This window comes from Photinus pyralis, unplaced genomic scaffold, assembly GCF_008802855.1.
Source record: "Photinus pyralis isolate 1611_PpyrPB1 unplaced genomic scaffold, Ppyr1.3 Ppyr1.4_LG1, whole genome shotgun sequence".
Classification (NCBI taxonomy): Eukaryota; Metazoa; Arthropoda; class Insecta; order Coleoptera; family Lampyridae; genus Photinus; species Photinus pyralis.
Window position 1 is genome coordinate 2304796 of NW_022170249.1, and position 24573 is coordinate 2329368.

General features: G+C 34.0%; 3 protein-coding genes and 1 long non-coding RNA gene across 4 annotated transcripts; 1 reads left to right on the forward strand and 3 right to left on the reverse strand.

Annotated features, from left to right (window-relative positions):
- Window positions 1-1966: 1966 nt before the first annotated feature.
- LOC116159202 lies at window positions 1967-4669 on the reverse strand. Its single transcript, XM_031472149.1, has 2 exons — window positions 3814-4669; window positions 1967-3726 (listed from the first exon to the last, which is right to left on the reverse strand). The coding sequence occupies exons 1-2, from the start codon at window positions 4199-4201 to the stop codon at window positions 2534-2536; spliced, it is 1581 nt and encodes a 526-aa protein (XP_031328009.1). The 5' UTR covers window positions 4202-4669; the 3' UTR covers window positions 1967-2533.
- Window positions 4670-9177: 4508 nt separating this feature from the next.
- Window positions 9178-11752, reverse strand: LOC116167424. Its single transcript, XM_031482790.1, has 2 exons — window positions 10114-11752; window positions 9178-9938 (listed from the first exon to the last, which is right to left on the reverse strand). Exons 1-2 carry the CDS (start codon window positions 10390-10392, stop codon window positions 9324-9326), a joined length of 894 nt encoding a protein of 297 aa, XP_031338650.1. The 5' UTR covers window positions 10393-11752; the 3' UTR covers window positions 9178-9323.
- Window positions 11753-12248: 496 nt separating this feature from the next.
- On the reverse strand, window positions 12249-12938 carry LOC116167435. Its single transcript, XR_004144529.1, has 3 exons — window positions 12726-12938; window positions 12572-12659; window positions 12249-12505 (listed from the first exon to the last, which is right to left on the reverse strand). It is a non-coding gene; the product is annotated as an uncharacterized LOC116167435 (long non-coding RNA).
- Window positions 12939-16542: 3604 nt separating this feature from the next.
- LOC116158741 lies at window positions 16543-22410 on the forward strand. The gene is made up of 7 exons (XM_031471573.1): window positions 16543-19799; window positions 19868-20115; window positions 20162-20374; window positions 20422-20569; window positions 20624-20829; window positions 21448-21607; window positions 21657-22410. The coding sequence occupies exons 1-7, from the start codon at window positions 19532-19534 to the stop codon at window positions 22130-22132; spliced, it is 1719 nt and encodes a 572-aa protein (XP_031327433.1). The 5' UTR covers window positions 16543-19531; the 3' UTR covers window positions 22133-22410.
- The last annotated feature ends 2163 nt before the right edge of the window (window positions 22411-24573 follow it).

A 24573-nucleotide genomic window follows, 5' to 3' on the forward strand; every position in this document is an offset into this window, starting at 1 on the left:
TTTTCTGAAATCTCGGCAGAGACCTTCGAAGTTCCAAAATGTCCCATTCGCTGATGATAAAGTTCAATAATTTCTCTGTGTCGAATATAAGGTAGGAAAATCACCCACCACTCTTGAGCTCGTTTGCTTTTCCTAAATAGAACTTCTTGATGTAAAATAAATTTTTCTTTCAATTTTTCAGCTCTTCCATGCTTGTTTTCTTCAATTTCTTTCTTGATCCAACTACACTTCTCGTCTTCATCTTGTTCAGTCTTGATATTCTTGAGTATATTTTTCAATTTCTTATCTTCTTTCTTTTTCTTCACTTTTCCGATGGTAATTGCTGGTTGGTTCTTTTTCGTTACTCCATATCTTGATAAAAAATCTGCTATTCTATTTTTGGCTCCTTGACAATATTCAATTTGTAGATTAAACTCTTGAAGTTTTAAAGACCATCTTTGTAGTCTTGAATTTAAAGACTTGCAGGTTAATAAAAATGATAATGCTTTGTGATCAGTATATATGACAACAGGATATCCTAAAATGTAGGTTCTGAACTTCATTACTCCAAATAAAATAGCTAACAGCTCTAATTCTGTGATGCTGTACCTTTTCTCAGCATCTTTGAGGCCTCTGCTGGCAAATGCTAAAGTTCTCATTTCTCCTTTCTCGTCTTGTTGATATAAATGGGCTCCCAAAGCATTAATCGATGCATCTGTGTATAAAATAAAAGGTCTATTAAAATCTGGAAACTTCAAAATCATTTCTTCATTGAATCCATTCTTTAACTCTGCAAAAATCCTTTGATATTTCTCATTCCACTCCCATTTGGAATTTTTCGACAATAGAGGTGCAAATCCTTGACTAACTTCTGAAAAATGATTCCTAAATCTTCTGTAAAAATTGCACATTCCCAAAAATGACTGTAGTTCCTTCGAGTTTCTTGGTGGTTGACACCCTCTAATAGCTTCTAATCTTTCAGGATTTATTCTAATTCCTTCTTTTCTTCTCACTATATGTCCTAGGAACTGTATTTCTTCTTGAAGAAACTTGCTTTTCTTCACATTAATGGTCATGTTGGCTTCTTTTAATTTTGAAAATATTAAACGGAGGTGTCCTTCATGTTCTTCAAAAGTTTTCGATGCTACTACTATGTCATCGACGTAAATAAGGGCATATGATAGTACTTCTGGTCCTAAAACTTGATCTAGGCAACGATTGAAAACTGCTACCGAAATATTTAGTCCAAACGGTAAAACTTTATATTGGTAACTCCTTCCATTTACCAAAAATGAGGTATATTTCCTTGAATCTGGATGCAGTGGAATCTGCCAATAGCCAGCCGTCAAATCCATGGAACTCAGGTACTCTGGATTATCAAAACGTTCCAGAACTTCTTCTAAATTGGGTGGCGAATTTCTATCTTCTTCAATAATTTGATTTAACTTCCTGGCATCTAAACAAATTCGCACGGCTCCTCCAGGTTTATTCACAATGACAATCGGATTGACGAAAGGTGATGATGATCTCTCAATAATATTGTTGTCTAACATCCTTTGTATTTCTTGGTCTACAGCATCCCTTTTGGAAAATGGTATTGGATAACTCTTCTTGAAAAATGGGGTAGCTTCCTTAATTTTGAGTTGACAGACAAAATTCTTGACTAATCCTGGCTTGGTTGAAAAAATATCTTCATATTGACTAATCAATTCTTCGATGGCTTCATTCTCTTCTCTACTTCCCGTAGGCTGATTTACTTGAAGATTTGCTGTTCTAATTTTCAAACTTCTTCCCTGAAACCGAATGTAGTAATCGACATCATTGTCTTGAAAATAAACTTCATCTCTGTCCATATCAATCCTGGCTTTCTTGTCTCTCATCCAATCGGTGCCTAATATTGCTGTTGTTTCTAATTTCTTCACAACCAAAAATTTCTGTTCATGTGTACTGTCTTGAATCTGTAAGGTGAGTAGGGCTTGATTGACAACCTTTACTATTTTCCCAGTAATTCCTTGAATCGTGATTCCACTAACTGGTAATGTGATAACTCTTGGATTTTTTCTTTGTATAAATTCAAAAACTTCTTCGGAAACCACGCTGACTTGACTACCGGTGTCCAATAATAACTGTTGTTCCACCCCCTCCAGCTTTCCTATTATAATTGGTTGTCCATCCTCAATAAGCTCTGCTTCTTCTTCTTGATCGCTCAAAAAATCTTCATCATCTTGATAATTTTCTTTAATTTGATTCATTAGTATCGGTTCCTCTTCCTTTTCATCGTCGCTCAAATTTTGTTGTTCATTGTTGTTCAAAATATTTTCTTCATCCTCTTCTTCTGGTTGAATTTGTTTAAAATCTTCAATAAAGTTGTTTAATTTTTCCTCTTCATAATTTCTTTCTTGATGTTTGATTGTTCCTATTGATGTGATTTTATTATCTTGAATTTGTTTTTCATTTGTTGTGTTAGTAGGTTTTTGTCGTAATCGTTGGAAATAATTGTGAACGCTGGTTAATAAATTTGTTTGCTCCAGAGATCTTCGTGATGTCTGAGGGACTAGTGGAGCTCCTGGTCCCTGCTCTGGTAGTTTTCCGGCTGGGGAGCCTCTGCTCTCCTTCTCACTTCAAAATTTCTATTTGGTCCGTAATTGCCCCTTCCTCTTCTGTAATTGTTGAAGTTGTTGTATCCACCTCGTATGTAGTTTACTTGTCTTCTCTGCTCTTGCCTCTCTGGCTCCTCTCTGGTGTTCTCTTGACTTCTATTTGGTCCATTATATCTTGGCCTGGTTTCTTGATTTGAGGTTTGGATTCGTTCAAGAGTGTTGATAAGTTGTTTGACGGTGTTCACTGCTGATCCTATGAGGATGTGCTCCACCTCTCTTGGAAAATGTCGGGATAAAGCGTCGACAAGCTGGGATTCTCTCATTGGAGGTTGCAGGTGGTTGGTCTTATTTACCCAAAACCAAACATGGTCGGTGTACTTTCCAAATTTCGCTTGATATAGTCTGGGTGTAGCTATTTGAAGTCGTATTTTGCCTTGTACCTCTTCAGACCAGTAGTTCTTGATAAAAGCGTCCTTAAATTCCTCCCAAGTCTTCCAGTTGTTACGATTCAAATCAGCCCATGCTTTGGCATTCCCTTCCACCATTTCCTTGGCATATGATAACTTGGTTTCATCTTTTTTATCGAAATGTCTTAAATAATTTTCCAGTCCTTCCAAAAAGCTGACTGGATGGATAGTCCAAATGTTGCCGTCAAATTTCTTAGGCTTCTGGTGAAGTAAATGATCCGCCTTGTAAATAATTGCTGGATGGGAATTGGTTTCCTTGGCTGGTCGAGCTTCTAAATTCGCCTTGATGATTCCTATTTCTTCATCCTGATGGTCAATTCGCTCTTCGTTTTTCTTCATACTTCCTTCAATTTCCACAATTGCATCCTTGACTCGCTCCTTGAAATTCCCATGTTTGGCCTGAATGTCTTGAATTATTTCCTCTTGTTCTTCAAACTTGCTTGTTGTTCTAGTCGTGTGCATTTCCAGCTTCTCATCCCACTTCTCATAGGCTTTCTTCTGGCTGTATTCCATTTCAGCTCTCGTAGCTTGAATCTCCAATTTATTTTCTTTGATTCCCACCTGGGTTTCTTCTCTGAGCTGGTTGTAGTCGGTTTGAATTTTTCTCTCCCATTGAGCTTGTGTAGACCTTAGTTCCTGCCGTATCGCTTCCATTCTGTGTTGTCCTTCTCCTATTTGTTGTTGTAGGTCTCTTTTGGTTGCTTGTAGGGCTCCTTCTATTTTCTGTATATCTTCCTTGGCTTCTTGTCGCCCTTCGCCCATTTGATGTTGTACTGCATCCACTTTCATTTCCATTTTCTGTTGCCCTTCATTCATTTTTCGTTGTCCTTCTCCTAACTGTTGGATAATCATCTCTATCATATTAGTTAATCGTAGTATTTCTCCAGGTCCGCTGGTGGTTTGAGGTTGCATAGTTGTTATGGGTTCCCCCAGGCTTCGGTTTAATTCACCTGGTGCTGCACCTGGTTGTACCTCCTGGTGGCTGGTTTCACCCCCTCCATGGCTGGGTTGTGGCATCTCGTAGCTTCCGAAAAGATCTTGGCTCTCCGGTGAGAATGGTTGCGCCTCCACTACGTTTTGGCTCTCTTGGTTTTTCGCTTCCATTTTCTTAGGTATTTTCCTCGTGGCTTTCTTGAATCCTGAACGTAGTTCCATAAAACAAGGGACTTACCTTCGTATCCACCTGTATTTTCAAATAAACAACAATAATTTGCGCCAAATTGTTTGAAAGTTACCAGCAATTCTGATCGCCTCTTTGAAATATTTATTTCTACCGTAGCGCTCAACTACTACCCTTTAAATCAATAATAAAATGTCCACAAATTACTTCAAAACCGCAATAAAAATTTTAAATCCGTTCCTTGATACGCCCCTGTATGGTGTTTATATAAATCGCGTCTTAACTGCTGACAAACAAATTCCTAATCTTCCGCGACCTAGTACAACAATAACACGTTACCTCCGGGATCAAAAACCGCTATCAAAACAAACGTACGTATTAAACATGAGATTCTTTCAGGGCGCTAATTCGAGCTCCACTTTTGGGCGACATTATGTGGCGGTGCTTTCTTTTTACGGATAAACACAACCACCTCAGGTACACGTACCCGCTTCTCCCTTCTCTCCTCTCTCACCTCATCAACCCTTTGGGATAGCTTATCTCACCAAAATTCGCTAATTCTTAATAAAATCACAAAATCTTTACCTCGCTTCCGACTAGCTCAAATACTTACATACAAAATTTCTACTGTCTTACTTCCATCGAAAAATCAGGTATCTAATTCACTTTTTACTGGTGTTAATTACCTACTCTACTTCTCATCTAACTTCTCGTTGAAAAAATCATCAACTCAATGGCCATAATTTCATTCATTTATTTTAATGCAAAATCCAATGCATTCCAGAAAATTGCGATCTTTACAATCAATATTATAAAAATTGGGAAATATGACTAAAACCTTATTAAGCTATCAAAAAATTTGAATATTATTAGTTCTGTTGGCCAACTCACAATATGTTCTTTCCCTTGAAGAGGTGAATATTATTTTTTATACTGAATTTTCCTTGACACAAATTCCACTATTTCAAATATAATTAATTACCTTCTTTAAGGAAATTGATTCAATAAACAATCGATTAAAACATATCATAAAACATATAAATACACACAAATTGACTTTATTTTTATTACAATGAAAATATTCAAAATAGACTAACCTTTAAAAATCCAGGACTTCGATGAAGATTGGGAAGCCCTTTACATGCTAGTTGATTGATGGATGGGGTAGACTGCAACTTTTGGAATGCCAACTTTACGTCGTCGATTGTTTTTTTTTTTTATATAGCTGATGATTACAGTTGAAAAATCCTTGGCTCGCTGTTGAGTAGGTTATTTTCCTTGTAGAAGGTAGACGAGATTTTCCAAAAACATGTAGTTTTGTAGGTATAATCCCACAGTGAAATTTTATTGATGTAAACACCTTATTTTGCGTAAGTTCGTGAATTAATTTGCCTGATTTTTGGTCGATTTAAAGAAGTTTTTTCATAACAAACTATTACATTGAACTTTTAAAGCACATTACTTTGATGAAAACGGCTATCCACACTTAAAAAACTTTGATGGTTATATTCCAAGGAGGCACAATAGTAAATTTTAACACAACGGCAAATGGGTGAAACGTTCAAATTTGTTCCGTCGGATAGATGCCAAAAATGCGCTCGTATTATTTTCCTTTAAGAACAATGGTTCATATCACACAGCTATTATCGCTCGAATTTACTTAGCGCTTTATATTTGATACGTAATGTCCACGTCTAATTTTAATTTCAACACTATGTGGATGATTTCCTAGCACAATACGCTTGACAAATTTTTAACTAAGATTCCGCGATTTACTTTTTCTCTTCGGGCGTGAAATTTACCCAATGGAAATTTCACGTTTTAACTAATGGTGCAAAACTGTACTTAAACTCGGACTAATATCGACCGTCACTTAAACGGAATCACTTATTTGGTGCTTAATGCACGCGATTGAAAATTTACGATCTCTTCGGCCCGGCTATGCAGTACCAATCTTTTTTAAAAATTTTTTCCTCTTAACTCTCTCCTAACATATTCACGCCCCTTAATCGTTGCAAAATGGCTGATCTTTTTTATTACTGGTACTTCTCATACAATGGCCTCCATCTAAACCAATTAACTGGGGAATACTTATCAACTAATTTTTTCAGCGTTTGCAGAACCAGCTTTCCCAAGCTTGGCTGGTGACTCAATGATAAAAAACTTATCTAAAGAAATCCGATATTTATTCGTTATCTGCATCCTGTTTTGCACTGAGAATTTTCTGTGATCCCATTTATTGCGAATCGCGGCACAAGGAAGTTTAATACAATGAACCCAACATGATGTCATACTACAATAGTTACAAAGCGAAAAAAGTTTTATCCCCAAAAGGAAGAAAGGTTTATCCAATTTTAGTACAAATCCAAATCGATATCCGAAAAATTTGCAAAATTTCGACCGGCCATTACTTTACCCGTTACAATATTTACATACATTTTATAAATATTTACAGAAAATTTTGTTGGAATCATTACTAGTACAATATTTACGTAATATTGTAATAACGTTTAATTATTAAATATTGGTTCATAAATGGCATAGTAACATTTTGACGATATTTTGTGCTATGTGGGACAGTACCTAAGTGTCTCACTTTATTCGTTTGTGTATGAAAGCATGCATTTTTAGTAGAAAATTTACGTGAACAGAACTAATTATAAGTGTAGACTGTTCTTTCTAATTAGAATAAACAAAAGCTTATGTGGAGTTTGTTTAGCTAACAATTGCGTTATAAGCTCCCAACAATCCATCCACAAGTTTACCTTGGAATTTAATTTCCGCAGTCTCGCGTTAACGTTCAAAAATCTTGTTGCGTGTTATTATTGTAACGTAGTACTTAAAAACGAAACAGAAAACATTGCAGTAGGTACAGTATATAAATCTGTTCTCGCTGCCATTGTATACCAATTAGTTTAAGTGCCGCTATTAATTCGCTGTAGTTAGTAAACACATAAAGGGAATACAAGTTAGTTTGCCTACATTGGTTCAAACGCGTAGGGTGCAGAAAGTTAAATTTGATTGGGCGTGGTTATGTGCGTAATAAATTATTCCTGGCAGAAACTAATTTTATGGCTACATTCGGCAACTACGCACACAAATGAAAACCGAATTTTGTACCACGAATTTTCTGTCGTACTTTTATTAAGATAAACATGCGGTAAACGAATTTTTTTATGAATTGAAAACTTCGCAATCGATATTGTTACTGTGGAAACTCAGAGCTGTTTACTTTACATTCACAAATAGAAGACAATGGTTTTGATTACTTTTTTTTAATTAAACCGTATACACGTAGGTATTTATGACGGCAAGTTTATTTGCGGGTGAGATTTCCGCGTGAAAATTTACAATTCGTTTACGGAATAACGAGCTGTGTGCAGTTCGGAGTAGTCCAAGTACCATTAGAATTTTAATTAAGTTTCATATCTTTATTATTTATTTCGAAAAGCTTTTATTCTATTTGCTCTACTAATTGAAATGTAAATTGACTCAATACCTCTTAGATGTTCCAAGCTTCCTAGGAAAACAGTTTCTCTTAATTTATCTTTACTTCGTTGTGATGTGCGCTATTATCGATTTGACTCCAATATCTCTATGAGTATGGTAAAGTATCTCATAGGATATGAATAGGATCTCCATAGTGAGCGGTTATTTACCATAGACGGCAATTTGCCAGGATTTAATGGAGAAAGAAAAATGCATAAAATGGAATTTGATTGACAGTTAGAATTCTATCAAAGAAGAAATAAGCCATTCAAAGAAGTCTAAAAACCCAAAAATACCCGGGTATTTGATTTTCAGCAGGCACTTCCACTCCCAGAGGCATTTTATTTAACCTAGATACTTCCAAAAACTATGTTTTTGTGAAACTGACTTTGTTTCTTAATGTGACCTAAGATCAATATTATAAAAAAAAATGGAAAAAAGGTGTTTTTTTGGAAATGGGTGTTCTTTTAAAGGAACAGTGGAATAATCAACTTCTACTAGCTATGAAAAGTAATGGTAGATAGATTAATGTTGTATTTTTTTTGTATTAAGTTTACTGAATAATTATAAAATGTTGCCATAGAAATAAGGTTTTTAGAAAAAATATAAAGACCGTCATAATAAAATTTAATTTAAAAAGCTCTTGTCAAATTGTTCTTCGACCCGGACAATATAATCATAACACATTAGGTAAGAGTCAATAACAATATATTTAAAATAATACAAAATACACATAATATATACATTAAACATATTTTTCGTAAATTATTTGTATGACTATAAGTATTTTATTAATAAGAATGAGAAATAAGAAATTCAAACTAATACAGTTCATAAAATAATGAAGTCTTAACTCCAACTCCTTTACAATACGTTGGGTTGTGCGTATTCCATCCTTTCCCAGGACCACTCTTGCTGCATCAACAAGGCAGCAAGAACACCGGAGCCCCCGATGAGATCACGCCGTCCTCCAGCATTCATATTGCTTACATGATATGTAACGAAACAATTTGTAGGATATAATGCATTAAGCATTTTTGGCACATAAATTTGAAATTTTCCCCCGATTGATGTTGTATATAGGCTTAAATTTTAATCACCCATATCTACTCCACCCATGTGCTCATTCTATTTCTTTATAATGAATGACTGTGGTACCATAATGTTTTTCTTCTCTTTCTAGGAAAATTTTTTATTGGTAAAGTAAGGTCAATCTTGACCTCTTCTATTTCCTCGGATTGGACCAGTTCCGTGGAATCTCATAGACTGTAATTCCACAAGGGAATGGGACAATTCGCCATCGCCAATTCGCCTTCGCCGATTAGCCGTCGCCCATTCGCCGTCGGGACAATTGGTTTTTTTTTTTTTTTTTTTAAGGACCCTACATAACTTCACCAGACACAGACACAGACACTAATCGTTACTTGATTTTAATCCGTGCGATTAGTTAACCAGGCTAGACCTGAGTTCTCACAAGAAACACCGACCATAATAATAATAACATACCTGTTCATACGCCCAACATAACTATCTTCAAACCAATCGAGAAGCGGTTGAAGGTTTCCTGGTAATGCGTTTGACACCACTTCAATTGCGTCATCCAAACGTGCGGGGGGTACAAAGGCTAATGACGTCACCATTCTGGCATTCAGTGCAAATTGCGGATCATTATTGTATTCCCGTGTCACTCCCATTTCCCCCAATTTTTTTTTTCATATTTTGAGCCATATGAAAAAAACATCCGTAAATATTTACGTTTGGGAATGATGTTTTCATGGCGGTAAATGCAGCATGCTCAAAATCGCAATTGATTGCTAAAGGGTTTAAATTCGGAAGCAACTCTTTCAATAACTCGAACATCCGCTGGTAAGTTCCTCGCATTTTGTTGGGTAACAACGCATAGCATATTGGATGGACACCATTATTTATGACTCCCATCAAAGTGTACACTTGTGAAAATAAGGGAGGAGCTATAGAAAATGTTCCATCTGCGTACCATACTGAGGAAGTTTCTAAATATGGAAGCCAGGTCTGCCTTCCAAAAATTAAAATTCTTTCTGCTCCATCTTGGTTGTCTGCCAAAAGAAAGTTTTCCGTAACATTGACTCGTAGTTTGTACGTTTTGTAATCATCTGGTAATAATAAATCTGCTAGAGTCAAAGGATTTGGTGGTGCAGCGTTAACTTCATTACGTTTACGTCTTACTAATTTCCTTAAACTACAAGTATTTGGAAGAACAGCTTGAGCAGCTTGCGTTGTATTAACCATACACTCATTAATCACCTAAAAATAAAAAAAAGGGCACTGTTAAGGTATAGGAATGAAGCGCATAAAGAAAGATAAAACGCCAAGCAACGCGAGGCTAGTTTTTTTGGTACAATTATATAGCTTGCAAAAAATACACTCAAATTTGTTATTGATAATACGACGTTTGGAAATATAAAGTACGAGTAATTACCTGAATCGTCCCTTCAATTGTCTCCACAGCACGTTTTTTCACTTTAGTGACGACTTGTGCCACTTCCACGCTAACCGCTGAAGAATCATGACAATGGTCGTTAATTTTCTTAAGAACTTCTCCGTTTCTGGTATGGACTCGCGCTTTACACTCTTTTCTCTTCTCGCATCTCCAAAACTTTATACTGTTGTCACTTTTACTAAATGTATCAAAGACATAAATAAATCCATTTTCCGTAAATTTCTGTTTCCCTTTTTCAGATAAAATTTCCACGTCCATTCTTTAATTCCTGCCTACTTACAGCCACTATAGATAGATACTGAATTTTACTTACCTACATATTTTTGTATATTTATACCGATATAAGAATAGTTGAATGGAACAATAAACCAGATTTACGCTAATGACAGGGAGATTAGGATAATAATACAAGTTGTTCATTCATACAAAATCTGTTTATGGTTAATTGCGCTAGACCAAAGGACACCCTCATTAACATTCTTGAAATATAATAGAACAATAAAAGGTATACAGTACTGCGAATCCGGCCTACGACGCATTTCACAAATGGCTAATACACAATATTCTAATCGGCGACGGCGAATTGGCCATGGCGAATTGTGCTAACGACGAATTTGGTTAAGACCAATTGTCCCGACGGCGAATGGGCGACGGTAAATCGGCTAAGGCGAATTGGCGACGACGGATTGGCGACGGCGAAGTGTCCTAGACTCTTCCACAACGGGGGTACTGAAAAAATGGAATGCCTGTTCCGCTTGCCATTTTTATTATTTTTGAAAGTGAATCCGTAATTTCATTTACGCTATAATTCACCGTATTCACTAAAATTGTTTTCTCCCATAATGTCAATGACTTTCACTGGATAATGCAGGATTCTGCATTATTAAATTCAATCGTTATACCATAAAAGTTCGACAACAATAGCGAGTTTGCGGATGTAGATTTTACGTTATAAAACTTGTCGTTATAACGTAAAAAAGCTTAAGAATTATACGGTATAAAAACACTTTTATACCTTATGTTTATAAATAACGTAAACCAATCAAGTTCCACCTGTTATAGTTCCTTCAATCTGTTTTAGGATAACCTAATCGTTGGAGCAACATGCATAACCCTTCACTACCTAAGAAGAGCGGTAAATGACGTACTTTTTAGGTATTACCATTCACAATGTGCTGGTCACATGTTTCAAACCTGTTGGGTAATTGCAAAGCTGAGTACAAATGTTGTATGTCATTTTTCTCAAATCGGAATAGGAAACTAAAAATTATCTAAGGGAATGGAATCAAAATTAGACTTATTTATGGAATAAAGTTTTTTCCTCTCTGCAATTGCTCTTTCTAAAGTCTCATATAGAATAGCACTCCCAATATCATCATCTTCTAACAAAAGTATTTCATTTTCCGACAGCTTCGCCATTCTCACAACATAGAAAGTGTAAGGTTAGGAAATCTTTAAAATCATAAACAACAATAAACTTTCCGCAAGAAAAAATGGCCGTCTAACGTAACGGAAAATACGTGTCCGCAAACTCGCTAATAACTACAATATTCAAGTCGTTCAATGAACTAATAAAAATTAATTTTAACTTCCAGAATACTAAACTAAATTGTTAATTATGAGTAGTTAAACATATTACGGAGGATGATTATTCTGGTCATTGTAACAACTTTTCCTATGTTGTCCATTTTTCTCTTGAAGACCCAGCCAACGCCTTAGTGGCTCCTTGATCTGTGTGCAGGAGCCTTAGGGTTCACCACATTTATTTTTGGTAATGAGATTCGCCATGCCTCTCGAGAGATGCTACTTGTTAGTAGCCGTTGATGATCACATACACCAACTCGAATTCCACCAAATCTGAATCCACCTGCAACAAATGTTTGCCTATACAATTCAAAGCTGTTTTTGATTATATTAGAATGACAATACTCACGGTTATTATAACTTTCCCATGGTGCCCATTTTTCTCTTGGAGGTCGTGGCCCCAGCCACCGTATCAGTGGCGCTTTGATCTGTCTATCGGGCTTGCCCAGGAGCTTTAATGTATATTTTTGGTATCGAGACGAACTCCGGTGATGATTCCCTCCACCAATTCAAATTCTATCAAATCCGAATCCACCTGCAACAAATGTTTGCCTATACAATTCAAAGCTGTTTTTGATTATATTAGAATGACAATACTCACGGTTATTATAACTTTCCCATGGTGCCCATTTTTCTCTTGGAGGTCGTGGCCCCAGCCACCGTATCAGTGGCGCTTTGATCTGTCTATCGGGCTTGCCCAGGAGCTTTAATGTATATTTTTGGTATCGAGACGAACTCCGGTGATGATTCCCTCCACCAATTCAAATTCTACCAAATCCGAATCCACCTGCAACAAATGTTTGCCTATACAATTCAAAGCTGTTTTTGATTATATTAGAATGACAATACTCACGGTTATTATAACTTTCCCATGGTGCCCATTTTTCTTTTGGAGGTCGTGGCCCCAGCCACGGTATCAGTGGCGCTTTGAGATAATCCACCTGCAACAAATGTTTGCCTATACAATTCAAAGCTGTTTTTGATTATATTAGAATGACAATACTCACGGTTATTATAACTTTCCCATGGTGCCCATTTTTCTCTTGGAGGTCGTGGCCCCAGCCACCGTATCAGTGGCGCTTTGATCTGTCTATCGGGCTTGCCCAGGAGCTTTAATGTATATTTTTGGTATCGAGACGAACTCCGGTGATGATTCCCTCCACCAATTCAAATTCTACCAAATCCGAATCCACCTGCAACAAATGTTTGCCTATACAATTCAAAGCTGTTTTTGATTATATTAGAATGACAATACTCACGGTTATTATAACAACTTTCCCATGGTGCTCATTTTTCTCTTGGGAGGTCGTGGCCCTAGCTACCGTATCAGTGGCGCTTTGATCTGTCTATCGGGTTTGCCCAGGAGCCTTAATGTATATTTTTGGTATTGAGACGAACTCTCCATACCTCTCGAAACATGCTACCTCGTAGTAGCCGGTGGCGATGATCCTCTCCACTTATTCAAATTCCACCAAATCTGAATCCACCTGCAACAAAGTTTTCGCTTTACACGCCGTTGTTTTCGCGTGGGGTAAAATTTCGTTTTATTTTTTTAACTGTTAGAAAAGGTCATTTGGGTTGTTTTGAATGTGGTTAGAAAATTCGAAAACGCGAGAAAAAATTTGATTTGGCTAAAATGTCCAAAATCTTGAAGCTCCTTTTTTGAAGTAATTTTTTCACTGCATAGCACCTACCGCTTTCGAGAGCTACTCATCTGACAATGAGTTCTCTAGCTCCCTCAACTACAGCTTATTACCTCTACTGCGCCTTTATTCCCCTTTTTTACATTGTCCCTATGCTGATTATGAATAGCAGTTCGGACACCTATAGAGTTTTTTTTCAAATTTATGTACTAACTGCTGCATCATTCATCATAGCTAAAACATGTTCTCTTAATAAATCACAATTATGTAAATATCAAAAAAATATCAATGAATCAATTCCAACACAAAAAATTACATTTCGCTAAAGTTATTGACAAGTGATTGTGTAGAATTGTTGTTTTGTGCTAAAATTGTGGTATATTCATGATTAGTTTTCTTTGTTGAGTGGTATCTTTAGTAGTCTGTTGAATAGGTACTTGAAAGCTGCTGTTTTTATGTTTCGGGAAAGAAATGAATTAGCTAGGATCGTGATATCTGTACATGTGGGTTTTCTGTAGATGTTGTAGGTTATATGATTGTAATGATGCAGTGTTGTTATTTTCGATTTATAAAATGAATTTAATGTTGGAAAGATTGTTGAATTTTGTATTAAAAGTATGAAGTGGTTTAGCGCTTTTTTGAAAAAAAAGTACCACTTATAGCGGGTGGTGACTTTAACAGCGCACCATAGGAATTCAAACAGTAATTTTTTTATTTTATTATTGGGTTGCCTAATTATTTTAGAGATAAAGTCTATTTAGGTTTTTTTGTAGAGAAAAAAATTACGAATCCATGCATACTATAGTTTTTAATTTTTTGATCTTTGAAACCAAGAATTTGTATAATTAAAAACTGGTGCTTTTAAGAAAATCAGTGGTGCCCTCGGTGCTGCCATGGCAGTTTGAGATCAAACAAAGCTAACTGCAACTTTCCTACGTTTTATTATCGCGGCAATTAGTAGCAGGGTCGCGCTGATAAGTATTTTTTGCCTTGTAGAAGGTGGCATCACTATATAATCTCACTTTTTATGCGTTGCAGACAAGCTCAGGTTAATACAATAAAGTTAGGTTACATGCACAGTCACAAATGTCAAACAACAACACGTGTGCGCAGTTGCGTGTAACAATTTTCATACAAAATTTAGTGTAAATGTCATACAGGGACTACATCCTGACATAATTATAAGCTAAATCTTGTATACAATTTTCATACCAAATTTATGCTGCTAAATTTCGATAAGTGTCATACGGCCTTCCAAACCTTGTCCTTATAACAAACACAATAAAAAAAGAATTACCTAATTTGGCGCAGTCATTCTGAAGTATTGCGCGTACATACATTTCGGCGATCCATTTCTATATCTGTACCCCAGAGCAAAAGTCACAAAACATAAATTTTACAGGAGAGTAAACATAAAAAAATTTATTTTGTTTGATTTTTAAATCTTTGTAGACCTGGTTAGCTTAAGATACATTAGACTTAAAAAAGTAAAATTTAAATATAGCCCAATTATAAAACATGAAAAAAAATTGAAAATAAATCGTTTTTTTGCAAAAAAAAACGACTTAATACATGTTTTTTTTAAAAAAAGGTCTGGAGTTGGACTTAATACTAAATGTTTCCTAATTTATGTATGACACAATAACAACCTATAATAATAAAAGAACACAGTAAGGCTTTAGAAAATGTTAATAGGTTTATCGTAATATCGTAAAAAAAACTTTTTTTATTTAAAAACTGTTTGATACAAAAAAACACAACTTATTATTTAGTTCAAAAGAGAAAAACCAAACAAAATAAATTATTATTCCTGGAAAAAGTACAAAAACATTTTGTCAACAACTGTAAAGCAACATAATAAAAATTTAATGCAATTTACAGCTTAACAAATTTGCAAAAAAACAATAATAATTATAATTTATAAGTTATGAAAGCATACAAAAATTAGCTGGATACCCTACTCGGAATTATCTTCCTGAATTGTTTCTTTATGAACCAGAGATTGAAAATAATGATAAAACCTTACTGGGACCCACTTTAGAAGCTTTTGAAGATCATTACACTTTTGTGTACTTATCGGGTTTAAATTATCTCGAAATAAAACCACTGATAACTCACCAATAATTAAGTCCTTTGGATAAGAATTTTATGAGTTGCAGTGGATATTGTATACTATTCGCCTTACAACTTTGATGCAGTAGTCTTTGATCTTCTTAATATTTATATTCGTCATCCGATGAAAAATTTGCGCAGACTGAACAGTGAACTCTCAGTGAAAAACCGCCTTGAAGTGTTGCCATCGTTGGAGCTGTCAAACCCTAGTTTAATAAACTTTCAACCCGAACCCATTTTTGAATTTTCCATTGCTTTGACTTTTTTATCCTCTTCTAGCCGTACCTGTCACTTCTTGTTTGTATCACAAATGGAACAAAATTTCAAATAATCGTATCCAACCGTGTAAAGAAACCCCAAAACACAGGTTGGAAGTTTCTTCATCTCTGCACTCAGAAAAATTCGTATGCAATGTTAACAAAAGCGTTTTTATTAGTAGGTGATAGTAAATTACTTTAAGGTTTATGGCAATTTTTGTGTTTGAAATAATTGCATTGTTTATTCAATAAATCAAACTCATTGGAGGTAAAGCGGTTTTATAAATTTAAACATCAGGCTTTTATAAATATAAGTTGATTGAATTATTATGCTAACGAACAAAATCATTGCGATTACTAACGTGCTGTATCGGCAACAAGAAGCCCTTTTACAATAACAAGCCCATTTTGTTAACAGAACTGTATTTTTTATCAACGTTACACCAGTCACAGTAGGATTAATAATGAATTTTGTTTCTAGTATAGCAGTAATATAACAGTTAACAAAAGTTTTTGTTACGTTGCGATAAGTTTCGTTAGGATAATAAAAACATTTGTTAATGAAACGCAAATCTCTATACAGCTACACCCATCTAAAAATGTGTTCATTATCATTAGCTACGTTGCATTTTTGCCTTTAGTGTCAGTTCATTTATAAGGATGTACGCAATAAGTCTTTACATTCGCGTTCTGTGGAAAAATAATGATTAAAAGTGAAAGTGCGTTGAAAAATAAACTAAAATTTGTGGATTTCCTCAAGTTAATGTTTATTCAATACAATATTCGCAAAGTAGAATTGCTTTTGAAGAAATGCATAGGTGAGTCATAAAATCTGTATAATTGTGAGTACCTATAAGGAATCCCTTTATTATCTTTTTCCAGATCAAAAAATTGATTTAGAGACATTACTTTTATTTAACCGAAATCACATTAAGCAGTTTTGCAAGAAAACTCCGAATATAAGTTTAAGAGACCGTATACTTTTTGAGGAAGTTGTAACTGTTGTACAGCGGTTTTGCAGAATTAGGAATATTAACGTGACAAAAGTATGATTTGTTTTTCGTGTAAAAAATCTTTTGATACCTTGTATATATTGATAAGACATTTTAAGTTACAGCATGGTTTTAAAACAAATAGCAATTATACTTGTTTAGAAGGACTTTGCTCGCAATCCTTCACAAATTTAAGTAGTTTTAAAAGACACATCCACATTAAACATGGTATTGCAACAGTGGTGGACACTCCAGACCACAAGCGTAGTATACCCCATTTCGAAAAACAAACAAATGCTGTTATCAGTCAGGCGCTTGACAATGAAAGTATTTCTTGTAGCAATACCGAGAGCAATACCAGCATCGAGGACTTAAACGAACATCAAAATCTTGAACAGTACTTGACATCCATTACCAAATTTTCCGCAAATTTCACTCTAAGCTTACACAACAAAAATAATTTTGCTAAAAAGGATGTGTTTTTTATTCAAGAAATGGTTACCGAATGCCTTTTAAAGCCCATTATAGACTTAATTAATGCAATTTTAAGCAAGAAAATTACCCATTATCCTAAGTATGATTTCGATTTGCATGAGCTGTTGGAGCGTTTAAAAAATCCTTTTCAGTTTTGTAATACCGATTACAAGTTGAATATGTGGTTATATAAAAATAATTTAGCCGGTGATGTACTGCAGTACACCATCGATAATCGTGTAATACCAACATTTAGGCAAGGAGAAGCCGTGTACGCTGAAAAAAAGGTTTGTGGAATAAAAATGCCACTAACGTTCCAAATGAAAAAAATATTTTCTGAACATAATAATTTGCAAAAAACCTTGGATTGCATAAGTAACATTAAATGTAGCAACGATAATACAATTACTAGTTTCATACAGGGAAAGCTTTGGCCCGAAAAAGTAAAGCATGTTTCAAACGATGCGGTAGCTATTCCGTATTTTTTATACGCCGATGATTTTGAAGTTAACAATCCCTTAGGAAGTCATTGCTCTCCTATAACAGCCTTATACTATTCATTTCCAATTTTTTTTAACAATTCTAAGCTGGAAAACATTTTTTTAGCCGGTCTAATTGAAAGTGCGCATGTAAAGTCTTTTGGTAATAACGAATGTTTAAAAACTCTTGTAGATGAAATCATTATCCTAGAAAGAGACGGCATTACTATCAATTTGTCAGGGAAAGATATAAAGGTGTATTTTATGTTAGGTTTAGTCCTGGGAGATAATTTAGGCTTAAATAGCCTCCTTGATTTTGCTAAATCTTTTTCAAGTAACTATTATTGCAGGTTTTGTAAAATGCACAAAAAACAGTGCCAAGTTGCGTGTAAAGAGGACCCGGCATTAATGCGAAAACCTGAGCAATATGACTTAAATTTTAAATCCTCTATTGAAAACTTGGAATACGGCGTACAACAAAAATCTATTTTCAATAATATACCATCCTTCCATGTAACAACAAATTTTGCTGTGGATATCATGCACGATTTGTTTGAAGGAATTTGCCATTACAATCTTTGTCATATTATTAATTACTACATAAATAAACTCAAAATTTTTAATTTGGAGCAACTAAATCAAAGAAAACAGCTTATAAACTACGGTCGCTACGATGTCGGTAATATTTCACAACCAATTAATGCTGTTCACTTACAAAACCAACGTCTTAAAATGTCGGCTAGCGAAATGATGACCTTTTTGCATTATTTTACATTTATAATCGGTGAATTCGTACCTCATCAAGACCCAGTTTGGGATTTTCTATTAGATTTTTTACAGATTGTTGACATTTTGCTAGCCCACAGTATTTCTGATGAAAGAATTGCCTTATTGCGGGTTTTAATTCAAAAGAACCTTTCTAGTTACGTGTCATTGTTTAAGGACACTTTGAAACCAAAGCACCACTTTTTACTCCACTACCCTATGATTATAAAAAATTCTGGACCACCGAGACAATATTGGTGTTTCAGATTTGAGTCAAAACATCGCGAACTTAAAACATATGCTCACGTTATAAATTCAAGGGTTAACTTGCCATTGTCAATAGCAAAAAAATATGAATTGAAATTTGCGCATCTTTTTTTACATTCATCAACCACAGAGCAAGTCTCCATTATATTTGATAAATCTCCGAGCAAGTCAAATTATTTGGATTTTATTTATCAAACCCTAGATAAAGATACCATTCTATGTTATTCTGAAATTTGTTACAAAGGTTTCGTTTACCGTACGGATGATTTTTTTTCCAGCTATTGCGGCAATGTAGTGTTGGAACAAATAAAAGAATTTGTGTCTGACACAAACACTAACAAAGTGTATATTATTTGTAAGGAATTAGAAGTGAACTACAATGCTCATTATGATGCTTATATGGTAATGGGTGAGAAGGATTTAAAAATTATGAATATCAACTCATTATCTGGACCACCTTTAACCTGTTGCCAGTTAGCCGATGGCAAAAGCTATGTTCGTCTTAAAGAATATTTTTCTTAATCAATTTTTTTGCTAAGGATGTTAAATATTGAAGGACACACGGCCAATACATCACAAATAGCGGACTTGGTTGATTTTATTACAAACCCCGGCTCCGTCTCAGTTTACAAAATTCAACCGCGGCTGCTATTTGCTATGTAGCGGCTTTATGACGTAGTACAATATATTTGGTTTATTGCAAAGTCCTTCTAGGTAAAGTGTAGTTTTTCTTTACATTGTTAGTAGGTATATTGTTGTATAGACGTAGGAGTAAAATAAGACTTAGTGTAACGTGTGTAGTGTTTCAAAAGTAGTTTTTAACAATGGATTCATCAGTCAGTGAAATACTTAATGACGATGAACAAAGGTACCTTTATAATAATCTAATCGGCGGTGACACTCTTCTCAGCGATTCCCTTTTGGAAAATGTTCCACCAGCTTCTTGTAGTACGGAATATGGATCAAACGAACCAAATCATAACAAGGTAATTTTAAACCTTGATGAAATTCAATCTTCTGACACTTTAGATCCTGAGGTGGACGATCTATTAAGACAATGGCAGCTGGAAAGTTTGCGACCTTGTTTTATCGGTAAGTACCTACCTAGTATTTAATGCATGGTACTCGCGGTTAATTTTCTAAAAACATTTTTATTCTAGAAAACCAAATAGATTTGACTGCATTAAAACACGCCCAGCCTCATCACATCAATGAGTTATTAAATAGTGTTCCATTGGGGCTAAGGATTAAGTTAGAACAAAATATTTCAAAGTGGAAAGAATCCCATCAAAACACAGCTGGTGCTGCACAGAAAGTAAATTTAGGCATCCAAAGAGAAGACTATGGTCATAGTACCAATGAAAAGGAACATACGTTTGGTGGTCTTTTGGATTCTGTTCCAGAAATAGTAAGTCGTATTTTGTAGTAAATAGTTTAACATATTGTTACTTCAGATTAACGTGGAAAAAATTCTTCAAAACTACGCCGAGGGAAAAACCATTTTAAAACTTATAGATGGAGGAGTAAGAGAAATACCGATGTCACAAAAACAAACAGTTGTGGACAAAATCGTTGATTATTTTATACAACAAAACCAAAAACTGAATGTATCTGCTGCTAAAACTATTAGTATCCAAATAAATAAATTATTTCCCGAAGAAACACCGGTATCTTTTATTTATTTATTTATTGTGTATTACAAAATAATTTTTAGGAATATTATTTTGCTCCCCAAACAGGGAAAGCCCCGAAAGGAAAGTTACTTTCTAAATATTATAATCAAGTGAGAAGATTGACGGATAGTGGATTGTTAGGGAAAAAAGTAAAACTACGTTCAAGTATTAAACACCGGAATATTGAAGGTATTTCGTGAATAATGTGAATAGTAACAATTTAATTAAAATGAAATATTTCAGAGCTACCAGCGGCCGAGGAAAATTGTGTAACCATCAAAGAAAAATTAAAGTACGTGCAGGAAGGAGAACGTTGGGAACAGCTGGTCGTCATGTGGAAGTCTGTTCAAAATTATAGGAGAAAAATGTTGTTAGAAAATCAAGAATCCAGTATAGTAAGCTTCCTAAACGAGTGGCCGGCTTTTAAAAGACCCTTGGGATATACACTAGTAAGACTTTTTTCAATATAAACTAATTTTATTTCGGAATAAAATTTAAAAAAAACGGGGGAGTGTTCCAAAACGTTTGGACACATCGATTCGTATTTTTAGGTGCCCATTTTTTGCAAAAAAATCTTTATACCCACTGTGTCATATAACAGTTTCCAATACCAACTGTCTTATTTTAAATGAAACACCCTTGATTGAAGAAAATACGAATCGAGGTATCTGAGTTAGTTTTCGACCCACGACCCCATTTAATATCGAATTTATTCCATTTGGCCAGTACACACTGTATATGCAGTATATAAACAAATGGTAAAAGTATCCATATAGTTTTTATCTACATAAAATTGATTTTCCACTGTTACACATTAACTAATTACACTATTAGTAACAGGTTTTGCCAGCTAATTGATCATTCTGAAAGGATAGAATTTACAACAATCCCTGTTAAGCTTTTCCTGGTCTTCAGCCGAATTTAAAGAAATATAATATGTTCTGACATAATATGTTGTCAAATGGCGAAGTATAATTTGTGTTCTATATCTTAAATAGCCACCATGTTTTGAAATTTGGCAAGCACATTTGAATTTTTTAATTAATAGCGAAAACGCGTAATTTTAGGTTGATCTGGATTTCGAATATCTTTATTCCAATGCAGAATCATTATTTACTAAATGGGAAATATTCTCGCGCAAGATTTTTGACTACCTAATGCCCATAGTAAAAGATAAAAGATGTAAATGTATTCTTCAAAAATTTGTGTTGGAACAGCATTCGGATGGTACGCTTAGCCAAGTTGCATAATCATTTGTTAATTCATGTTCTTTTAGACGAAAAGGCAATTGTGATACTATTTTTGCTACATGCAGCTTTGACACCAACCTCAAAGAAAGTTACGAAAACCGAAAATAAATCAACGGTACAAAAATTTACCATTGGTGATTCGCAAGATTCCTTTATAGTTTTTGGAAAAAGTGTGTTGGAAATTGAATCAAAACTACTGAGCAAAAAAAGCATGAACCAACCGGTACAACCATTAATAGCAGTACTACATGAAAATGAGTTTTATCAGGCGAAACAAGTAATTGTACTTTTTGATAATGTAAAGTATTACTTTGTGAATATCGTGCCCGCTTTAGATTGTTGCTTTAAGGTATTTCATGTTTTTGATTTTAAATATCCTCAAGAATCTCTAATCGTGTGGCAATTTATTCAAATATATTTTTATAATATACAAACGGCCCATGACGCCGTTATACCAAAACTTACAATGTTTCTCAAAGAACTTAACAAAGTTGTGAATTAGTTTACACAACAAATGCTTAGGAAATAAGTTACAATAACTTTGAGAAATATTACAATTACAGTAGGCTGAAAAATTTTAGTATGATGTTTTAGTATTTTGAGAATGACATTTTTATTTCCAACAGTTTTTTATCAAAACGGCACAGCCTACTTCCATTATGATTTTTCTTGATGATTAGTATAAACATTTTGTTTCGGATCAGTCACCCCTTAAAGATTATGTTTTTTAACATACATGTGTTATTTTTTAAGAAAATAAAGCCGTAAATTAGAAATGCGTTTTTTTTATTGAACAGCAATAAAACCAGAACAGTAACAATAATAGTAAAGTGTGCATTATTTTTTTCTAGTATAGGTAAATTATCCATCCAGTGGAAACTCTTTTCATATTGACGACAGCGTTTCATATACGAAGAGGTCAATATCGCATACAATATGTACATTAAAATAAGTATTAAAATAAGTATTATTTTAATGTAACAATACAGTCGATTATGATTAACGTCAAACACTATATAATAATAGTAATAATAATAACAATATAAGAAGAAGGAGAAGAAGACAACAATAATAACAATTATCAGAACAGTCATAATAATCACAATAATTATATTTAATTGTTATGACCCAGAGCTGGGCGCAATACTAAATTCTTTGCACACAACACGAGCAAATACTAAATATTAAATACTTTGAAGAGTATTCAAATCCTTTCATAAATATTTACATACTTTACAATGTATTCCAATACTTTGAAAAGTATTCGAATACTTTCAAAAATATTCAAGTACTATACGTTTCGAACATTATAAAATATTTAAATTCTTTTAATAGTATTTGAATACTTTCCTTTGAATACTTTAAAAAGTATTCGAATATTAAATATTTATAAAAGTATTTGAGTTTCAACTACAAATACTGCTTTCCTAAAAGTATTTAATTACAAAGTATTTGAATACTTTTAAAGTATTTGAATACAAAAAAGTATTTACATCATCGAACACTGCCCAGCTCTCATGACAACAAATTTAAGGCATGATGGGAACAAGACATTTTCGTTATTCTGATAAAGTTCAACATTATTAGAACAATAAACTCTATACAGCATACATTAGGAGTATTATAACTACTACAAAGTAGTAGGTTACATTTAATAAAATAATAATTACCATAACAATTATAATAATCACGGCAATAATATGTAGTTACTATGACAACAAATATAAGGCATGTTGGTAACAATACATTTTTGTTATTCTGACAAAGTTCAATATTATTAGGACAATAAACTCTATACATCATACATTAGGAGTTTTATAATTATTACTACAAAGTAGCACATTACAGGTAATAAAATTTTTGTCGGCCGTTAATGAAAATGTTGTTACTATTATGATAATGCTTTGAAAAAGTTATTAATAAAATACTTTTTGTAAGAGTAACAAAACCTTTCATCTACCAAATAGAGATAAAATTTTTGTTAAACGTATCTATTTTTTTTATTAATTTTACGTATAAATTTTTCTGAGTGTGTTGACGACTTCAACAATTTTAATGAAATTTTTAGAGGTCTCAGTCGCAGTCGCAATGTAAATATGGTTTCGTTGATGCGTCTGGAGACACGCTACACACAAAATTTATTTAATTTTCCACAGGAATCGTGTCGTGATAAGTCAGTTATTTTGTTTCGTGATTGAGAGTATATTATTGTACGGGCTAGCTCTAATTAATATAAAATCAATTGAAAAATGCATGACGAAGATGTCGTGACTCATCATGTTGAGGAAGAAAATGAGGATGAAGAGCTTCTGCCAGGAGAAACGTTTCAGAAAAGATCTGACGCGCATGTAATGTTTAAAAGAAGACCAGAAGAAGGGTACTACAATCTTCCTATGAATAGCCATTTAAAGGGGGACGGAAAAAGATTTAGAGAATTTTCCGGTTAACCCGAACAGTTTAACTTTATTTTGTCTAATACAAAACGATATTAGAAAATTTGGAAAAATTGTGTCAAATTTCCGATCACCGAAGAAGAAAAGTTAGCGTTAATGTTAAGGTATAAAGGAGTTAAAATCAAATTTTATCTTTTACGTTTAATCCTCAGTTTAATCATTTCATACATAGACGCTACTATTTAAAAAAAATTAATCAATAACAACAAAATACAAAAAACAAAAATTTAAAGGTACAAAGAAACGGAACGGCGAGAGTAAAAAAATATGTTATTTTAATTGCTCATATTGTACATGTCCTTCGTTTTCTTGAAAAGTAGATGTCGGTGTGGATACAGTAGTGAATGGCAAATTTGAATGTTGGGAGTTATAGAAATACATGAAAGAATTATTATTGGCAACAGATCTTGTTGGAGTTTTGTTTCAAGTAGTAGTTTTGTTTATTCATTAGTAGTATGATCTTTGACCGTACGTAACTTTGAAACATTTT